The sequence below is a fragment of the Bubalus kerabau genome, chromosome 19 (genome assembly GCF_029407905.1).
Source record: "Bubalus kerabau isolate K-KA32 ecotype Philippines breed swamp buffalo chromosome 19, PCC_UOA_SB_1v2, whole genome shotgun sequence".
Taxonomy (NCBI): domain Eukaryota; kingdom Metazoa; phylum Chordata; class Mammalia; order Artiodactyla; family Bovidae; genus Bubalus; species Bubalus kerabau.
Window position 1 is genome coordinate 22,971,888 of NC_073642.1, and position 19,289 is coordinate 22,991,176.

General features: G+C 51.1%; 2 protein-coding genes across 3 annotated transcripts; both read right to left on the minus strand.

The window, feature by feature from the left end:
* Nucleotides 1–13: 13 nt before the first annotated feature.
* Nucleotides 14–14,603, minus strand: WDR73 (WD repeat domain 73). Of its 2 annotated transcripts, none has more exons than XM_055555717.1 (8): nucleotides 14,473–14,603; nucleotides 13,658–13,725; nucleotides 13,264–13,352; nucleotides 11,209–11,297; nucleotides 10,534–10,598; nucleotides 4,598–4,807; nucleotides 3,925–4,284; nucleotides 14–2,784 (listed from the first exon to the last, which is right to left on the minus strand). In XM_055555717.1, exons 1-8 carry the CDS (start codon nucleotides 14,511–14,513, stop codon nucleotides 2,549–2,551), a joined length of 1,158 nt encoding a protein of 385 aa, XP_055411692.1. In that variant the 5' UTR covers nucleotides 14,514–14,603; the 3' UTR covers nucleotides 14–2,548. The 2 variants fall into 2 exon arrangements, with proteins under 2 accessions (XP_055411692.1, XP_055411693.1); XM_055555718.1 differs by having other exon boundaries at nucleotides 4,598–4,762; nucleotides 14,473–14,601.
* Nucleotides 14,604–15,537: 934 nt separating this feature from the next.
* Nucleotides 15,538–18,863, minus strand: NMB (neuromedin B). The gene is made up of 3 exons (XM_055555719.1): nucleotides 18,624–18,863; nucleotides 17,821–17,993; nucleotides 15,538–15,802 (listed from the first exon to the last, which is right to left on the minus strand). The coding sequence occupies exons 1-3, from the start codon at nucleotides 18,778–18,780 to the stop codon at nucleotides 15,767–15,769; spliced, it is 366 nt and encodes a 121-aa protein (XP_055411694.1). The 5' UTR covers nucleotides 18,781–18,863; the 3' UTR covers nucleotides 15,538–15,766.
* Between the last annotated feature and the right edge of the window lie 426 nt (nucleotides 18,864–19,289).

The window sequence follows — 19,289 nt, forward strand, 5'->3', positions numbered from 1 at the left end:
AGGGAGTCCAAGCTCTGATGAAGCCGGGTCTGCAGCTTTATTTTCAAAGGGAGCTTTTATACCCTGAGTTACACATTTCCATAAGTGAAAGATACAAAGTCATGCAGAGTTAGCTCAACATTACATCTGTTTTACCTTTATTGAAACCAGGACATTTTCTCCATAGCTTTTCATAAACAAGGGTCTTATGTTATGTACAGCATCTTCTGGCCCTGTGGCCTGTTAACATTTTGTAACTCTTTCTTGATAAAGGTTGGTCAACCAGAAAACCTGCTTTCCCTTTATCTTCCCAATCTGCAGTCCCCCTCAGGAAACAGAGCTACATTCTTATGGAGCAGAGGTGCAGTGGGTTACAACAAAGAAAGAACTTACTAACTCAAGGGTCTTATGTTGCTAATGCCAAGGCTACTGCTTGTTTTTCTTGCATACCAACTATACTAGCTAATGCACTCCCAGGCGCACATTGGGTAAAGGACAAGGAAACTCAGTAGCAAACATTGGCTCAACAATGTAGTAGTATTCTACTAAAGCTTTTTTTATCGCTCGAAGGTTATGCTTGGGGTGTTGTGAACAATCATGTGTGTTAGTTGCAAGAGGATGGATAAACCTGTCAAGCAAGCTAAAATAGTAACAGAGGGGTTAAAGTAAAAATGCTCCTTTCAAGCCCAGGAGACTTATTAACTAGAGCCCTAAGTTGATTTTCTTCAGAGAAAGGTGGTTGGGGATAGCCCCCTGTTAATGTCAGAAGAGTTGGTAAAAGGCATAATATAATAAACAGTAGACAGACAGATTTTGTTTTCGGGGTAGATGCTCGAGCAGGTCCAGGGAATCCCTCGAGTCCTGATCTGCCTTTGCCTGTCAGGTCTTCTCCACATGACCTTTGTCATGGGTGGGATCTCCCATGGTGGCCCCCAGCATCTGCCCTGTGGGCCCCAGGCTCCAGCAGCGGATAAATGGAAAGACAGCAGCCTTACAGAGACTGTGGGCCCAGCTCCCACAAGTACTGGTCTGCTTCTCTGACTACACCCCGGCTAACACTCCTGAGTGCCAGAGGGCTAAGTCGCTCAGTCGTGTCTGATTCTTTGCGACCCCATGGAGTGTAGCCCAACAGGCTCCTCTGTCCATGGGATTCTCCAGGCAAGAATACTGGAGTGGGTTGCCATGCCCTCCTCTGGGGGAGCTTCCTGACCCAGGGATCGAACCCATGTCTCTTGCATTGCCAGGCAGGTTCTTTACCACTAGCACCACCTGGGAAGCCTGGCTAACACTCCTACTGATCAGAAACTCTGGGAACAGAGCCCAGCAGTCTGTGTCTTAACCAGGTGATTCTGATGCATGTTAAGATTTGAAAATCACTGATGGAGGGGAAAGCCTTTTTACAATTACTGAGAACCTAACTTTTTATACACACACACAAGGAAAGTTTTGCATCAAGGAAAGGTTAGGATCAATATACCTGAATGTCCCAGAAATTCAACTACTGAGTAAAACTTTGAGAAAACAGTACATTCTTTTGTGGAGAACTTTCCTCAAGGGTTTTTTCATCAATTCAGAAAAACCAGGTCCTCAACTTTCGAGTGTGAGTCACAAATACAGCACCCCTCTCTGGGTCTGTAATCCTGGCTGCCCACTTCTTGATTTTACCACATACATCCACGACTCGATGGACATGAGTATGAGTAGTTCTGGGAGTTGGTGATGGACAGGGAAGGCTGGCGTGCTGCAGTCCATGGGGTTACAAAGAGTCGGACATAGCTGAGTGACTGAACTGAACATACATGCAGGGGTCTGATGACCGCATTAGGTGAAAGAATGGCATTTATATTGAAATACAAAGTCTTTTGTTATTTTGTTCCCTTGTAATATTTTTTTTAATCTTCTTTTAAACTGCTATTTCCTTCATTGCTACTGGGGTTGACATTTTTTATGTTTATTTGCCACTATTCCCTGATGGCTCAGACAGTAAAGAATCTGCCTGCAATGCAGGCAACCCAGGTTAAATCCCTGCGTCAGGGAAGATGCTCTGGAGGACGGAATGGCACCCCACTCCAGTATTCTTGTCTCAAGAATCCCATGGGCAGAGGAGCCTGGAGGCTACAGTCCATGGGGTCACAAAGAGACAGACACAACTGAGCAACTAATACAACACCACAATACATTTTAGTTCTGTAAAAGAATTCACAAAACCCGTTCTTCAGATTCTCTATATTGTGAATACGGACAGAGTAAAACACTGCCATTCTACATTTGGGAGAAATGGGGCTTCCAGAGCTAAGAGCAGTTACCAAATGTTTATTGTGCCATGCAGCCTAGCAGTTATTTTATTTTTTCTAGCAGTTACTTTAAAATGTTACTTCTAACCTTCCCAACAGCCCTGCCAGGTAGTTATTACCAGCCTCATTTTACAAATAAAGAACCTGGGGCGGGCTGACAGGCTGGTTAACTTGCTCTCAGCCACTCAGCTGGTAGCAGGGCCGTCTGCGGTCGCCTGAATCCGTCTCCTTGCTCCACAGCAGCTTCCCAGGGCCTGGGCTGAAAGACGCTGGTGTCAGCGAGAGGCACAGGGGTCCACCCAGTCCCACACGTGCAGAGAGGCGTCACTGGCAGCCGATAACACAGTCCTTGGTTTGTAGGGGTGCCAGGTGTGGGTGGTGACCAGCGGGGCAGGGTCCATCCCACTGTCGTCTAGGAAGATGTGACCTCTGTGAGTGAAGAGAGGTTCTACTTGGCGCCCCACTCCAGCCCAAGACGTGACGTCATAGACCTGGACTGTCCCATCGAACCCTGAGGAAAAACAAGAGAAGAGTGTTGACGCTGTATCTCTGAAACTGTTTTTATAATTTGCTCTGTGGAACCAAACAGGCTGGAGGGTGAGGAATCCAACACTAATGAGGTACTTAAAGACCAACCGAAAGGCACGTGACACGTGACGTCAGCCACGCCAACTGGCTGATGGCGTCACAGAGCACATGCTCATGAGCATGTGTGGTCTGTCCATCATGTGCCAGGCCCGAGGCTAACCCTGAATTCTCTCTCTTTTACCCCTCATGACTATATGAAGTAGGTAGTATTTTTTTTTTTTTTAAGTTTATGTATTTAGTTGTAGCATGTGGGATCCAGTTCCCTGACCAGGGATCGAACCCAGGCCCCCTACATTGGGAGCAAGGAATTTTAGCCACTGGACCACCAGGGAAGTTCCCATGAAATAGGTACTATTATTTTCCCCAAGAAACTGAGGGTAAAGAGACTTTTCAAACCTTTTCTGCTAACCCCCAATTCTAATCCCTCCACATGTGGGTCCCTCCCAGCAGATGGCCTTGTCTCCTACCTGATGGGGGAAACAGAGATGCCTAGAGAGAGAGAAATATCCCAGAGACGCCTACAGAGAATTACCCCAGCCTGGCTCATGTCTCCTGCTCTTTCTGGAGCCGATTGTTATCAATGAGCCTCTCCTGCTCTCTCAACTACTGTCAGCCTCTCCCCGCTCAGAGGATGCTTCCGTGGGCTTTAAGATACCTCAGTGCACACCCTCATTCAGCTAGATGCTGCCAGAACAGACCCAAGAGTCTGCTGACCTTGCTGGCTTGCTGTAATTCTAAAAGTGAGTAGCCTGAGAGGCACCCGAGATCCTGTCACCTCTCCCTGGTTCAGCCCATGGCTGTTCTGGTGCTGTACCACCTGCAGGCTTCTGGACCAACCTCAGAACCGAATTCCTGCTGGAACAGGAAAGGCCCGCTACCCACGTATGAAGTTTGGTAGCCAGCATGAGGAAGGGCCATCCCTCACGAACCTGGAGAACTAGGAGCTTTTCTGTGAGAACTGTACCTTCTGGGGCCACATTTATTAAGGGGCTGTGGGCTCCCTCCCGAGCACCTCAGAATCCCCTGGGAGAGAGACGAAGAGACAAAGTCCTCTCAGCAGTACCTGAAATGGCCAAGCAGTTCTCCAGGCCGGGGGCCCAAGTCACTCGCAGCAGCTCTGGCTCAGGGCTGGGCATGGACACGGGGCACTGGACTGAGCTCACGGGCTGGCAGAGATCCCGGGGGTCGAGAAGACAGAGCTGCCCGTCTGAGCCAAGGCGGGCAATGCTGGGCCCAGGGCCCCGGCCGCCAGCTTCTGCACACCACCGCCTTCCAGTGGACCCAGGGCTGGGGCCGAGGTTCTCTGACGGGGACCACTTCTGGCGGGTGTCAACCAGCCCCAGGCGGCCTGAGGAGCAGCAGAAGGCGAAGGTGTCCGTGTCCAGGACCTGCAGGCTACTTAGCACATCGTTGTCACTGACACCTGGAGAATGGGGCTTGTGAGAAAAGCTGCTGCAATCAGATGGGGCTGGTGGGCGCGGCTGACGGGTAAGGTCCCCACCAGCCGCAGGCAGAGCGAGCCACGTCCCTTGTGCCCCTCATCTCGCAGATGCACCCAGCTGGCTGGGTGCTGCTCTCAGGACCACCTCCCCACACCCAGAACAGGAGCCCCTGCGGCCAGGCCTTGTCTCTCGTTCACCTTGCTTCCCCAACAGCGGGGCACACAGGGCTGAATCTGGATTCCAGTGTGGCTGAGCAGGGCTAGGGGGCGGAGGAGCTGGAAAGGCCTGTGGTACCTGAGGTGTACGTGGTCTTCTGTGAGTGCAGATCCACCACCTTCAGGCTGCTGAGCCTCACGCCGTGGAGGACGCCGGGTGCCACCGATGGGAAAATGGCCACCCTGGGCCAAAGAGGCTCCTCGCTCTTGTGCACGTCAATAGTGCTAACAGCTCTGATGACATCTGGCGGGAAGTGGGAGAGGCTCAAGTCCAGAATGTGAAGCAGGTCTGCAACATTACATGGTAAGGGCCAGGCAGAAGGTCGGGGGAGAAAAGGAGCTCACTGTTGGCGAGGGAAGATGTGGAGACGCAATAACTCCGTGCTGTGTTTCCATTTCTGGAACTGTCAGGAGCACTGCCATTTCTCTGTGATTTGTCTTATGAACTATTTGCAAACTGGAGATAATGAATGACAACAGCCACATCCAAACCCGCCAAGCAGTTCTGGCTTTTTATAGTTTTGTGGAGAACAAATAAAGGGAGAGAAAAGAACACATTGGCACTGTCGTTTATAACAGGAAGAGTTCATGAAGTAACATGATTTCTTCAAAGACATGTCCCGTGACTTCACGCTGTTTACTGAAGCCTAACAGGTGAAGGTTACAACACAGATGTCTTCAAATGTAAACAGGGCAAAAAAGTCCACGTCTTTTTTACACTGAACATCGACACACTTGACCTCGGACTAAATCAGACTTTAGCTTTGTTCGCCTCAGCCTGCTTGGACAGCAGGCAGGTTCCCATCCTCTGCCATCTCCATGTATAACAGTTCAGAACAAGCAGTGTGCTGTACACGCTATTGTTACTTAAAGGGAGACACCCATTTTCCATTTCTATTTTCTTGCTCCTAGAGACTAGGGCTCACTGTTTGGTTTCCAGGTTCTCTGAAGAAAATGGAGATCTGTATTTTTACACTCTAGATGAAGAAGGGATGGATGAGAGAAAAAATACCACCACGGCTGATCAAGCGAGCACGTGACAGCTGTTGCCTTGTGACAGTTGACACACACACCCACACCCACATGCACACACACGCACACAGATGGGTCACAGAGGGCATGGCCGGGCACACACACACACACACACATGGGTCACAGAGGGCGTGGCTGGGCCCGGCTGCCTGCAGAGGCCCCGAGCTCTGCTCCCCAAGCCACAGGCTCTCGGTGCCTTGGTACAGACTTGCGGAACATAACAGCGCTGCCCCAGGGACTGTGGGGGGTGGGCGGGGGGTGGGGCTCGAAGCAGACACCACAGCTGAGCCTCAGGCCCAGCGTGTCTCTAGGGGCACCAGTGAGGCCGAAATTCAAACAGCCCAGCCCACCTGACTCTCCCGGGCCTCACTTAGATGGCTCCCTCTTTCCCTTCCACAGACTCCAGGGAGCCTGGCAGGGATCCCCCAGGACCTCCTCAGAGCCCAGGGTTCTCAGGTGGGATCTGTCCCAACGGCAGGGAAGGAGGCAGCTGAGGGAAAGCCATCAAAGACCGATTTCAAAGATGCAATGGAAGACAAAAGCTTTGGAGCTGCTGACTGGACAGTCACTCCACAGTTTACAACAGGAAAGAAATGCAGGTTCCTCCTCCTCCTCCCCTCTCTCAGGGGAAAAATACCTCCTCTACGAAAGCACACCACCCTCACCAAACCAACTGAAAGGAAAAATTACTATGAAGTCAAAGCTGTGAGGCACCTCCAAGAACTGGGCAATAAAAGAAAGTGGGGACTTCCCTGGGAGTCCAGTGGTTAAGACTTTGCCTTCTAATGCAGGGGATGTGGGTTCAATCCCTGGGCAGGGAACTAAGAGCTCATTTACTGCAGGACAACTAAACCCGTGCACCGAAATACTGAGCCCGGGCACTGCAACACAGATCCCACATGCCACAACTAAGACCCAATGCAGCCAAAAATAAATAAATAAATATTATTTGAAAAGAAGAAAGCAAGAAGGTTGTATCTGAAGATTAAACCAGTAGAACAGGTCACAGCAGCTGTAAGCAACCTCCTTCAGGAGTCAGAATGGCTCCAGACCTGAGATACTGAGCAAATTTATTACCGGGGTGAAAGGAAAGTGGTGGCCATGAGAGGGCGCTGTTGAGCCGCCAAGGCACAGAAATCGGGGCAGCCTCTGGGGGGAGGGGTGGGAAGAGCCACTCAGATTGAAGGTTCTAACTTCAGTGGAGGCCTCGGGAGACAGGTGGCTGACACTGTTAGACATGTCTTCATCTAAAGATATCCTCAGCAGATTCCTCAGCCCCAGAGCTGAGAGGAGAAGCCACAGACCCTACCTCCAGGGGCCTGGACAGCACCTAGGCCTGGGGAGCCACGCCGCCACAAGGAAGGTCTATACTCTCTGCCTGGGAGAACTTGGGCTTCCCTGCTGTCTCAGACAGTAACGCGTCTGCCTACAATGTGGGAGACCTGGGTTTGATCCCTGGGTCAGGAAGATCCCCTGGAGAAGGAAATGGCAACCCACTCCAGTACTCTTGCCTGGTAAATCCCATGAATGGGGGGAGTGCAAAGTCAGACATGATTGAGCGAGTTCACTTTCACAGACAGCTTATAGCCATGCCATTTGGAAGCCTCTGAGCTGGTTCTTCTTGCTATGCTTATGTTTACCACACAGCCTGAGATTAGGTTAGGTCTTCTATAGGAAAAGAATAAGGATCTGGAATACTTCATCTTTGGGGATACTTGTTTTTTCATTATAAACTAATAAAAGGGCATTCTGGTTTATACAGCGGTTCTCCAAGTCTGGTCACTACATCCAGCCCTACCAACAGATTAGATTTGCTCTGGGTGTGCCACAAAATCAGGTTTCTGAGACACCAAAGCTGTGGGTCAAAACCTGGACCTTGGAAAACACACTTTTAGGTATCTACAAAAACAGCTGGCCAGACTTGCCCAGATATGGAATATTCTGCACTAATATCCAGGGGAAGATAATTATCTGATTTCCTACTGGCATATGAGAGTGTCAGGGCACGTCTCCTTGGGCCGAGCTCCCTGGGGCCTGGGGCTGCAGGTTCTCTGTGGCACCCGGTACCCCAGGCAGTGTCAGGACAGGAGGCAGCTCCAAAGGTGCCCCCCACTCCAGTTTTAAACCACCGCTGCCCTGCACTGCCTAGTTTTAGAGAAACATAAAAAACAATTATCAGTTACTGGTGTAAGGACAGACACAGTGATCACGGGAACAGAATGGAGGGTCCAGAAATAAATCCTTACATTCACGGTCGACTGATTTTCAACAAACGCACCAAAGCAGATCAGTGGAGAAAGGTCAGGCTTCTTGACCCACGGTGCTGGGAAAACCTGACATTCACAGGCAGAGAGATGAGCTTAAACTCTTCAGTCACACCACACACCAAAGTTAACTCTAAGAGATTTAAATGTTGGAGCTAAAGCAATAAAACTTTTGGGGGAAAAAAAACATGTGGAAATCTATGGGTAAGACAGTTATGACACCAAAAGCACCATTCTTAAGAGAAATAATAAAATGGACCTCATTAAAGTTTAAAATTTTATGCTTCAGAGGACCCTATTAAGAAAATGAAAGACAAGGAGAAATTATTAGCAAAACATACATCTGATAAACAACTTGTAGCCAGAATGTACAAAGAACTCTCATAACTCAAAAAAGACAAAATAGCCAACCAAAAAAAATGGGCAGGTTTCCCTGGTGGCTCAGTGGTAAAGAATCCACCTGCCAATGCGGGAAATACGGCTTTGATCCCTGGGTCAGAGAGATCCCCTGGAGAAGGAAATGGCAGCCTGCTCCAGTATTCTTGCCTGGAGAATCCCATGGACAGAGGAGTCTGGTGGGCTACAGTCTGTTGGGTCACAAAGGGTCAGACACGACTGAGCCACTGAACAACAACAATTAATAGCTGCTACCAGGCATGATTATAAGCAGACTCTGAAATCAGACTGGAATTAAGTCTTGGTTCTGTTACCATCTTTATGAAGGTAGCTCACTTGGAACAAGTGAGCCTCTCTGGACAGTTTGTTCTCAGACTCAAGAGAATTTAATGAGTTCACACATGGAAAGTGATCAGTACAGTGACTGGAATATAATATATACTCACTAATATTACTGTTACATCTTACAGATTGTTGATTAATCTGAACAAGTATCTATTAAAATGCACAATGGAATGAGAATATCAAAGGGCCTGTGACAGCATATTATCTAGCCTGTTGGCAGGGAGTGGATAACAAAACACCCTCATTGAGATCTGAATAGGTATTTTACCATAGAAGATACATGAATGGCTAGTAAGCACATTAAAAAGACGCTCAACACTACTAGTTATCAAGAAACTGCAGACAAAGCCACGTTATATATAATTTCACATCCATTACGATGGCTCTAATAAAAAAAGACAAATAATAGCAAATGTTGGTGCAGGACATGGAGAAACAGGAACCCTCATACACTGCTGGTGGGAATGTACATGATGAAGCCATTCTGGAAGAGTCTGGGAGTTCCCTGAAAAACCCAACATAAATTCACCACATGATCCAGCAATTTCATTCCTAATATCTATCCAAGACATAGGAAAACGTGGTCCACACACTTGTACATGAATGATCTTAGTAGCATTATTCCTAACAGCCAGAAATCAGATCCAGCAACTGGTGAACAGATAGACAAACGTGGTACATCCATATGAAGGAACACTGTTCAGCCTTAAAAAGGAACAGACTGCTGATACATGTTACAACACTGTATGACATGGTAGACCACAAAAGGACTATGATTATGCTCAGTGAGAGAAGCCACAAGAGACCACATGCTGTATGAGTCCACTGATACGAAACATCCAGAAAAGGCAAATCTGTCACAGAGACAGATAGCAGGGTGTGGGCAAGGGGATTACTAGTAATTGGCATGACAGATCTTACTGAGGACATAAAAATGTTCTAAAACCGACTTATAGTGGTAGTTGCACAACTTGTTAAATTTACTATAAAAAAAATTCACTGAATTGTATACTTAAAATGGGTGAATTTCAATAACATTATGAAAAAATAATCATAAGTAAGTATATTCAGACACCTGGAAGCTACAGCATCAGATAACTGACAAGGAAGAAACGACAAAGGAAAGCCCACAGGGTCAGTGACCTCAAAACCCAAATGAGGACCAGAACTGCCTTCCTGCAGCAGTGGAGCTGGGGGAGGAGCAAACAGCCGGTTTCTGGGAAGCACCCAAGAGAGGCAGTGTGGGAACCGCAGGCAGAGACCACACGAGCCAAGGGGCAGTTCCCAGGGAGGCTGCCTATGCCTCTGGGCCCAAGTCCACGCTGGCCCACAATGCTCCCACCCAAGGAGGGATGGAAGGGGCTGGTGCCTGCCTGACGGGAACCGCAAACCCTCCGCTGGAGCGGATATGCCAAGGGAGCCCCTCCACTCCCAGAGGAACAGTGCAAATGCTTCCCGCGCCTTTCCATCTGCCTTTCCATCTGCCGTAGGTCGGCCCGGCCTCTTGCTCACTGTTTCCTTTCCCTGAGAGCAGCATGGCTGGAGAGAGAGGCGACCTCCCTGCCCTCGTGGTGCCCCTGCCCGCAGGAGAGGCCCGCCGCTCACCAGGCGCCCTGCCTCTGACTGGGTTGGCGAGCTCCATTCCTGAAGCAAGCTACAGGAAGCTCCATGAGGGGCTTGTGTGCACTGCTCTGGCTGCTAATTCATCTCTGCTGTGTTAAAGTAGATATTGCATTTTAAAAATAAATTTTGGGGGCCACAAGGCATGCAGGATCTTAGCTCCTCGACCAGGGATCGAACCTGTGTCCCCTGTGGTGGAAGCATGGAATCTTAGATCACCAGGGAAGTATCTACAGATTTTCCATTTAATTCCCAGTCGGCTCTGAGTCTACTTCTTAACCGGCTCAGATTAGGGACTGGGGGTGTGGGAGAAACAGGCTTTCCTACAACCTCATCCCCCACCAATTCAGTCACTCACCACTGTCCTCTGCGAGCTGCCACACCTGCAGGTAACTTCCGGGAGGGCCACTGGTCACCAGCAACCTATTTAGGATGGACAGGGAACCTCAGTGCAGACAGTGGGGAGCTCACCCACATACCCCCAGCCTCTCCCTCTCCAGCGCACTCAGAGTGGGATCCCACACTCCCCAGATTGGGAGAGCTTACAGCAAGGAGGGTCATCAAGACCAGTCACCCTCATTTAGCAGATGAGGGGCAGACTTGATCCCCTCCAGCGACAGCCGTGGGACTTAGCCCTGGCTGCCGCTTGGCATGATGTGTCCAAGAGGACCCAGCAGGAAGCCCGAACACAGAACCCTCACCCACGGGCTTTCGGCCTCTGCCAACCGAGCTGTGAGCCCCAACCACCCACCATCGGCTCTCTGAGAAACTAACAGCATCCCTTCTGCTTTATGCCCTGGAGCAACACTACTGATCTGTGGGTTACAGCAGTCAGATGGTTTGTGAGGGACCAAGACCCCACTGAGCGCTGGTGTCTCTGTATTCCAGATCTGTGTGTGCGCACAGCCCGTCCATGCGCCCCTGTGCTGAGGGCGGAGGGGGAGGGGTGGTGATAAGAGGCAGGATCACCCTGCCATTTGCAGCCACTCCATCTGGAATGGAAGACCTAGGTCACAGACAGAGCTGACCTTACCTGGTGTCTGGCACGTGCTTCAGATCACAGACAGACCTGTCTGAAAATCCTCCATGCTGTACTTTGAAATCTCTTTCAGGGAATAAGCCCTAAAATACAAAGAGGTGGCCGATCAGAGAGGGCTGCTCTCCAAAGGAGTGTTTCAGAGGAGCTCCAGGTGAGGAGCCATATCCCAGCCTGGCAGGAAACCCTGGAAGCCGCTCAGGTGGTAACGATGCTTCTTGAGCAGGGCCTCTGGCCACTGTTACTTGTATAATAAATGTTGGTCTCAGCTGCCTACAGAGATGGCTTTCTTTCCTGCACACCCAAGGCCTTTCTTCTAACCTTTCTCCATAGCAAAAGCATTATATTCCAAGCCTGCTTAGGGAAGTCACAGAGGTTTAACAGCGTATCAGAGAAATAACTGGAATGTATCAGCAGACAAACACAGCCCCATTCCTCCTGGCACCTCCCACCAGAAGTTAGGTGGGTTCCTCCAGCAGTAAAAATACAACTGTCAATCATCCAGCATTCACTGTGCCAGCCACCTTATTTAGTGCTTTATCACGTTGAATTCTTAGAACCACCCTGTGACGTGGACACTATAATTATCCCTATTCTAAAATGACAGAGCTAGGGTACACGGAGCTTAAGCAATGTTTCTAAAGTCACACAAGGGTTATGTTACACATTTGAACCCAAGTCTGTCTAGCCAAAGTCCATGCTCTTAGCTGCTGGACGACTATCTCCATGTGAGGAACCAGAAGCAGGGGAAAAGGAGGTGGCCACAAGAGAAAAGAGGAGGGACTTGCCCGGTGGTCCAGTGGTTAAGAATCTGACTTGAAATGCAGGGGATATGGGTTCGATCCCCAGTCGGGGAACTAAGATCCCACATGCTACAAGATTTCCACGTAAGGCAACAAAGATCCCAAGTGCCACAACTAAGACCCAACGTGGCCAAATAAACAAATATTTTTTTTAAAAAAGAGAGAGAAAAGAGGAAAATTCAGGGGTGAGGTGAGAGGTAAATCAGGTCTCTTATCAAGGCTTGATTTTGGTGTGGTCCTGGCTCCTGAGGGGTGGAGATGAGGGAGAACAAGAGCACTAGGAAGAAATTTACTCGAGGGCAGCAAAGGCTGAACTGATCTAGCCGATAAGTCTGAATGATTTCATAGTGACATCAGGCAACCATCAACTTTTTTCATCACACATTCTTTTCTCCTGGCTTCTGGATCGCTGGCCATTTCTGAGATGCCTTCTACTTTGAACACTATTCATTCTTAGTATTCCTTGTGGGTCCATCTTCCTCTATCCATTCTTCAAATGCCCTCCCTGAGGTTCTGTCTTTAGCCATCATCTCTTCTCACTCTTTATACACTACACATTCATCTGAGCTGATCTTAATCATTCTAAGGTTTCAACCAGCCTCCATACTCTAATAGCTCCCTAAATCTGTTTCTTTTTTTTCGCACCTACAGGATCTTAGTTACCCCACGAGGGTTTGAACCCAGGCCCCCTGCAGTGGAAGCACAGACTTGTAACTGGACCACCAGGGAATTCCCCCTAAATCTATTTTTGATAAAGTATAATTGACTTCTTGCTCTAGGAGCCCTCTGTACATCACAGGACTTTCTGTAGCACTTACCTCTCTGCATATCTGTCTATCTTTATTAGACTATAGGGCAGGCCCAGTGCTCACAGTTTCTCTCTCTCTTGCTAAGTCACTTCAGTCATGGCCAACTCTGTGCGACCCCATAGACGGCAGCCCACCAGGCTCCCCCGTCCCTGGGATTCTCCAGGCAAGAACACTGGAGTGGGTTGCCATTTCCTTCTCCAATGCAAGAAAGTGAAAAGTGAAAGGGAAGTCGCTCAGTCGTGTCCAACTCGTCGCGACCCCATGGACTGCAGCCTACCAGGCTCCTTCATCCGTGGGATTTTCCAGGCAAGAGTACTGTGCCATCGCCTTCTCTCTCTCTAGTACCCGGGAAAATATTTAGTAGATAATAGGAGCTCCATAAAGGTTTAATAAATGAGTAGAAGCAGACATATACACTCAGCACATATATTTCAAGTTACCTGGTTTTCTTTTACAGAAAGTCTGAGAGGCAGTATGAGATGAAGAATCTCATTTTTTTTCAGGCTTTCATAGCCAGCAACCAGGATTCCTGGAAAAAGAAGCAGAATATGCTGGGACAAACTGCTAGAAAGATTGTGAATCATGGCTGGGTCTAGACACTCTGCCATATCTCCCAAAGCAAAACTAAACCCCTTTGCCACTGGTATGCAGCCTCGTATTGGGGGATTGGAAGAGAGCTAGATAGAAATATAATGCTGATAGAACAAGAAATTGCTGCGAGTGACTAAGAGGTCCTCAAGCTCTCAGTGGTTGGGTCCCTCTAGGCTGAGCTCCTTGAGTCCCAGCTTCAGGAGTGGGATTCCATCTCCTTCAGGGTCATGAAGAGCATCTCACCTTTGTCACCAATCCATTCAAGCACTCGAGTGGCTCCCGAGAGGTCGAATGCATGGAAATCTTGGTACCTGAATGACAGAGACACGATGTCACATATTGATGCATGGCACTTTTACGACTGTTCCAGATGAGATGTTAGCATGGTTCAGTGGTTGGGGGCCCGAGTTTTGGAATCAAGCAGAACTGGGATAAAATCTTGTTACATATTTTACCCTATGTGTGGCTGAAACCAGGCCAGTCACAATTTCCCTGAGCATCGTCCTCATGCGTAAAATGGAACTCCCAGAGTACCCTGACTTCACAAGGTTGGTGTGCGGAATCGAGACAATCTTTAAGGTTTAACTCAGAGGCTGGTGCAAAATAAATGGTCACTTGCTTCCCTGGTGGCTCAGGTGGTAAAGAATCTGACTACAATGCAGGAGACCTGGGTTGGATCCCTGGGTTGGGAAGATCCCCTGGAGAAGGAAATGCCAACCCACTCCAGTATTCTTGCCTGGATAAGCCCATGGACAGAGGAGGCTGGCCGGCTACGGTCCATGGGGTCGTACAGAGTTGGACACAACTGAGCAACTAACACTATATAACAAAAACTATGCTATCATTATCCCCCACAAGCACGGCTCCTACCACTACTTCACACAACTTGCACACACAGAAAGGTGCCATTTCCCAGAAGCGGGAGCCGAGGCCCAGACGGAGTCCTCCGTATAGGTCCCGCCCCACACCAGGATTCCCCGCATGCTCCGCCCCGCGCCCGTCGGACCCCAGGGCAGTTCCCTGGCCCAGATTCCACGTCCCAAGCCCACACGATTTACAAGCGCAAGGACTCCACCAGCCAGTCCTCCGCGGGCTCCATGGCAACAGTCGCTTCCGGTATCCTATTTCCGCCTCTGAATCTTCCTGGGTTGGCGCGGCCTTCTCGCGAGGAGTGGGCGCGGCCTGCTGTGACCGGGGGGCGGGCCCAGAGATGCCCTAACGCAGGCGCAGACCTGCCGTTCCTTTGCCAGGCTTGGTCTGGGGTTCTCCGGATAAACTCTCTTGGAAAAATGACGTCAAGTCAGGGATTCCCAGGATGTCAGTTCCAGACGGGGCCTTAGGGAGCAAATACACTTTGGTTTTATGACCGTGTATTTGCAGATCAGAGGAAAAGGCCCGATAAAATACGCCCTGTTAAATTCGAATATTATGTAAAACAGCGAGTAGTTTTTTAAGTATGTCCATGCAAGGACTTCTTGGCCGTGCAGTGGTTGACTTCGTGCTCCTAATGTAGGGGCAAGGGTTTGATCCCTGGTCTGGGATCTAAGATCCCGCGTGCCATAGTGTAGCCAAAAAAAAAAAGTTATGTCCACGCAATATTTAGGATATCTTTTTATACAAAAATATTATTCATTGTTTATCTGAAATTCGGCTATAACAGAGTGTCCTGTATGTTTATTTGCTAACAGTCAGTCCCACGAGGCCAGAGAAGAGAGTGAGGGGACACTGGGATCCGGATCCAAGCTCAGCTCTCTCCTTTGTAAGCGCTGGGCACTCCCCTCAAACCTTGGCGAGTAGATAAAATCAGGTAAGTAAAGCCTTCCCGTGTCGTGTAGGCAGTTCCCTTTTACAGGTGGGAAACAGGAGAGACTTGCCTCTGCCAGTAGGTGGCAGCGGCGAGAGGAGAAAAGCGGCGGGCAGAGGACCTGGCATCCCAGCAGGCACTGAGTGAGTACCTGTTGCGAATGAGTGGATGAGCAGACGCCCAGAATCAGTTCCAGGCTGGTGCCACAGAGTGTTCTGGGCTCTTTGCGGCCAGCCCCATCTCAGTGAACACTGGGTCTTCCAGTCTCCTTTCCCTCCCATCCCCTCCAGCACAGGTAGAAGGAGAGGACCAGACAGTCTACGTAAAGAGCAGGGTTTTATTCACAACTTCAACAGGGAAGCGAGAAATATGGCAGGGACATCATTTGCATCTGCACTGGCAATATTCCTGACAGCCCAACCAGAAATCACAGTAATGGAGTGACAGAGATGTGAGCCCATGATTTACATCCAGATGGGTCCCATACAGCACCTTCCCTGGGTGGGCACAATCTCAGCCATGCCGTCGTGTCTTCCTGATTAATAGCATCACTTCTGCGGCATTTGCACCAGCAGCCTCCTGTGCTGAAGGGGAACACACAGAGGAATTGGCCCGGGCGGGGGTGGGACAAGTGATAGGGGCATCCTGCCATTCCTAAGTGCAGGGGCACCCACAGAGGTCGGCAGGGGCAGCCTCCCCACCCCACCCAGTACCTTTCTCCCTGAAGGGCCTGGGAGGGGTCAGGGCAGTGGTTTTCTCAACCTCACAGAGTGGTCACGACAGTCAATGGAGATCCTAGAAATAAAGTCCAAGCACCAGGCCTGACCCTGGGCCAGACAGTGTTCTGACTCCCCAACCTCCAGCTCTGCCATAGACCTCACTTCTGAAGTCCCACCCCCCAGGGGTAGGTACCGCTTCCTCTGAGATTCTCGAGTTGGTCTTCATGTTTCAGGCCTTCAAGATCAGTGGACCCAGAGGGGCCGTTGTCTTCCTTCAGACCCAGCCAGCCTGAGTACCTAGCCCTTACACCTGAGGTCTTTAGGGGCCGCACGGCATGTGAGGTCTTAGCTTCCCAGCCAGGGATCAAAGTCATGTCCCATGCAGGGGAAGCAAAGAGTCTCAACCACAGGACTGCCATAGGAGTATCAGGGTGGTGGTTCTGTGCATCAGGAGGGTCACGGTTGACTGGGGCTGGGGATGAACTTTCTCTAGGGAATGTCCCTCCCTTCTTTCAAAATGTACACACTATATGCTAGGCACAGTGGGAAACACACAGTTAAGTCAGCCACCGGCGGTGCCAGGGAGCTCACAGACTGGTAACAGCTTCTGTTTACTAAGTGTTTTCTATGCATTAGGCATCACGCTCAGCATGTGACATAAATGGTCTCATTTAAGGGAAGAGGGACACTATTATTCCCACTTTAGGGTTGAGGAAGATGAGGCTTAGAGAGGCTAAGTGACATTTCTAAGGTCCCACAGCTACCAAGTAGCTGGATTATGAGCCCAGCATGCTGTCACCTGAGTCCACATTCTACTATACCTTACTGCCTTCTTCACAGAGCAACAAAGAACCAGGCAAGGTGTGTGGGATGGGGAGGTGCCAGGAGCAGAGAATGGATGAGCTGCCCCTCTGCCAGGCTGGAGACGAAGGCTGGCTTGGCTCCTGCTCTGGGGCCTTGAACCCTATGTGTGTGCGTGCTCAATCACGTCAGTTGTATCTGACTCTCTGGGACCCCATGGACCCCGCCAGGCCCCTCTGTCCATGGGATTCTCCAGGCAAGAACACTGGAGTGGGTTGCCATGCCCTCCTCCAGGGGACCTTCGAACCTGCATCTCTTACATCTCCAGCAATGGCAGGCAGGTTCTTTACCACTAGTGCCAGCTGGAAGCCCCCCCGCCCAAACCCCATAGGTCAGTGGTTTACAACCAAGGGTAATTTTGGCTCCCTCCCATGACCCCTCAGCAGGGGACCTCTGGCAGTGTTTGGGAGCATTGTTGGTTGTCATAACTGTGGGTGGACAGGGAGGCTACTCAAGTGGATAAAGACAAGGGAGGCTGCTAAACTTCCTACAATGCACAGAACAGCCCCCACAACGTAGGACTGTCCCGCCCAGAAGACCAGGCATGCTGGGGTTGGGAAACCCTGCCAGTGGTCACTGAGGCAGATGAGAAACTGGGAAGAGCACTGGTCAAAGTGAACAAGGTCCAGACTTGGTCCTGGCTGTGGACTCACTCTTTTCATCCTTTATGTAGGCCCCAGGGTCCCAATAAGCACATACAGGGCACAGCAAAGGTGGACAGCAGGGGTGGGGCAAAGGGGGGGTGGGAAGGTCCTGCTGGAAGAAGCTGGATAAGCCCAGGCTGCACCTTTAGACTGGGCAGTGGGTGAGGAGGAACGTCTTCCCCTACTTTTTTTGTCCCTTGGGGTTTGCTGAGAAGGTCAGCTCCCTTTCTTTGTAATCCTCCCACTTTGAGCTCTGGATCACAGGGAGAGCCTAGAATCCCTGGCTTTCCTGGGCCTCTCCTGCCCTGGCTGGGCACTCACACCCTAAGCCCAATGCAGGATCCAGGGGGGAGCCCTGGCTGAGTTCTCCTGGCTCACCTGGGTGTGAGGTGCTGGGACACTGAGGCTCATGCCCAGAGCTTGCTTTTGCAGGAGGACCCTGAGCAGATGATGACTCAGCTGTGGTGTCTGGTCCCTCAGGGAGGTGTGGGGAGCTGTCCCCAGTAGGGATGGGCTTGGGGGCTCCAGGCTTTTCTTGCCCATGAAGTGACCTAGAAAGGAAGTGCCAAGGCACAGGGAAGTCAGGGAGCAAGGATGCTATCCCAGTAGGCGAGTCCCCATCTCTCCCACTTTTCAGTTCTCCTGGCAGGAAGACACATACACAGCCTTTCTCCTCCTGGTCACCAGAAACCACAAAGAACCCCCAGTGGTGGCAAAGCCTGCACTCAGCTTTTCCGGAGCAGGTAGAGGTGGGTGGACGGGATGGTACAGCTGGAAGGGGCGGTGGGAGGCCCCAAGGGCCAGGAAGAAACTCTGCCAGTTGTGCGGTCTGCTCAGAAGAGGGACGGGAAACAGCAGAGAAAGAAGTGAGGACAAGAGGTGTCTGGAAGGTGGAGGTGCAGAGAGAAGACACACTAGAGGTCGGAAGATTCAGTGCAGTCTTGTCTAAGGGAAGAGGAACAGGCTGGCAGGTAGCTCTAGGATCCAGCCTCAGCTCTGCTTTAAACCGGCTGAGTGAATGATTTAAACCAAGTCACTGGGTCTGGGTCTCAAGTTCCCCCATCTTACTAGATGAGTTCCAGGGTCCCCACTAGCCTGGACACTAGTGTCCATGTTGAGGAGAGGCCAGAGAAGGAAGGTGAGAGGGGCGGGGAGCGGTTGCCGGAACCCCGAAGACTCACCGGTGGCCCAGAGGTTGCCCCGCGGGTGCACTCGGATCTTGCTGGCCCGGCTGCGGGGCTCCGGGAGATCCCAGCCGAGCGGGGCGGCGCCGGCCGCGAGCAGAGCGAAGAGCAGGAGGCCGCCGAGCAGCCGAACACCCACCACTCGCAGGGTCATGGCTGGGCACGGGCGACGCCTCGGTTCAGGTGCACTCGGCGGTGGCTCCAGTCCCCGGCGCGTGCCTTCCCTCCTTTTAAACCCGCGCCGCTGGGGGCGGAGCCCGCCCGGAGGAGCCCGCCCCCCCCCCCCCCCCCCCCCCCCGGCGCGCTCGCTGCCGCCCCGGCCCCGCCCTCTGGGACTCTCAAGTCTGCTGGGGCCAGGGTCGGGGTCCCCCTCCACCGCCCCCACGCCCGCCCTCCTGCCCCGACGTGGGCATGGCTTCCTCAGGGTGTCCGGGCCCAAGCCCACCAGCTTCAAGCCGAGGATGGGGGCAAAGCCGGCTCCCGTGGCCCTCCCCGCCACTCGGCTTTCGGCCGAAGGACGGCTTCAAGGTAGAAAAGGGGGTGAGGACGCCTCCTTCCTGGGTAATAGGCGTTACTGTGCCCAGCAAAGTGCACCGGAGGAGATTGCCAGTCGGCCCCTCCCTCTTGGAGCATATGACCTGCTCACCCAGCTATCTTTATGCC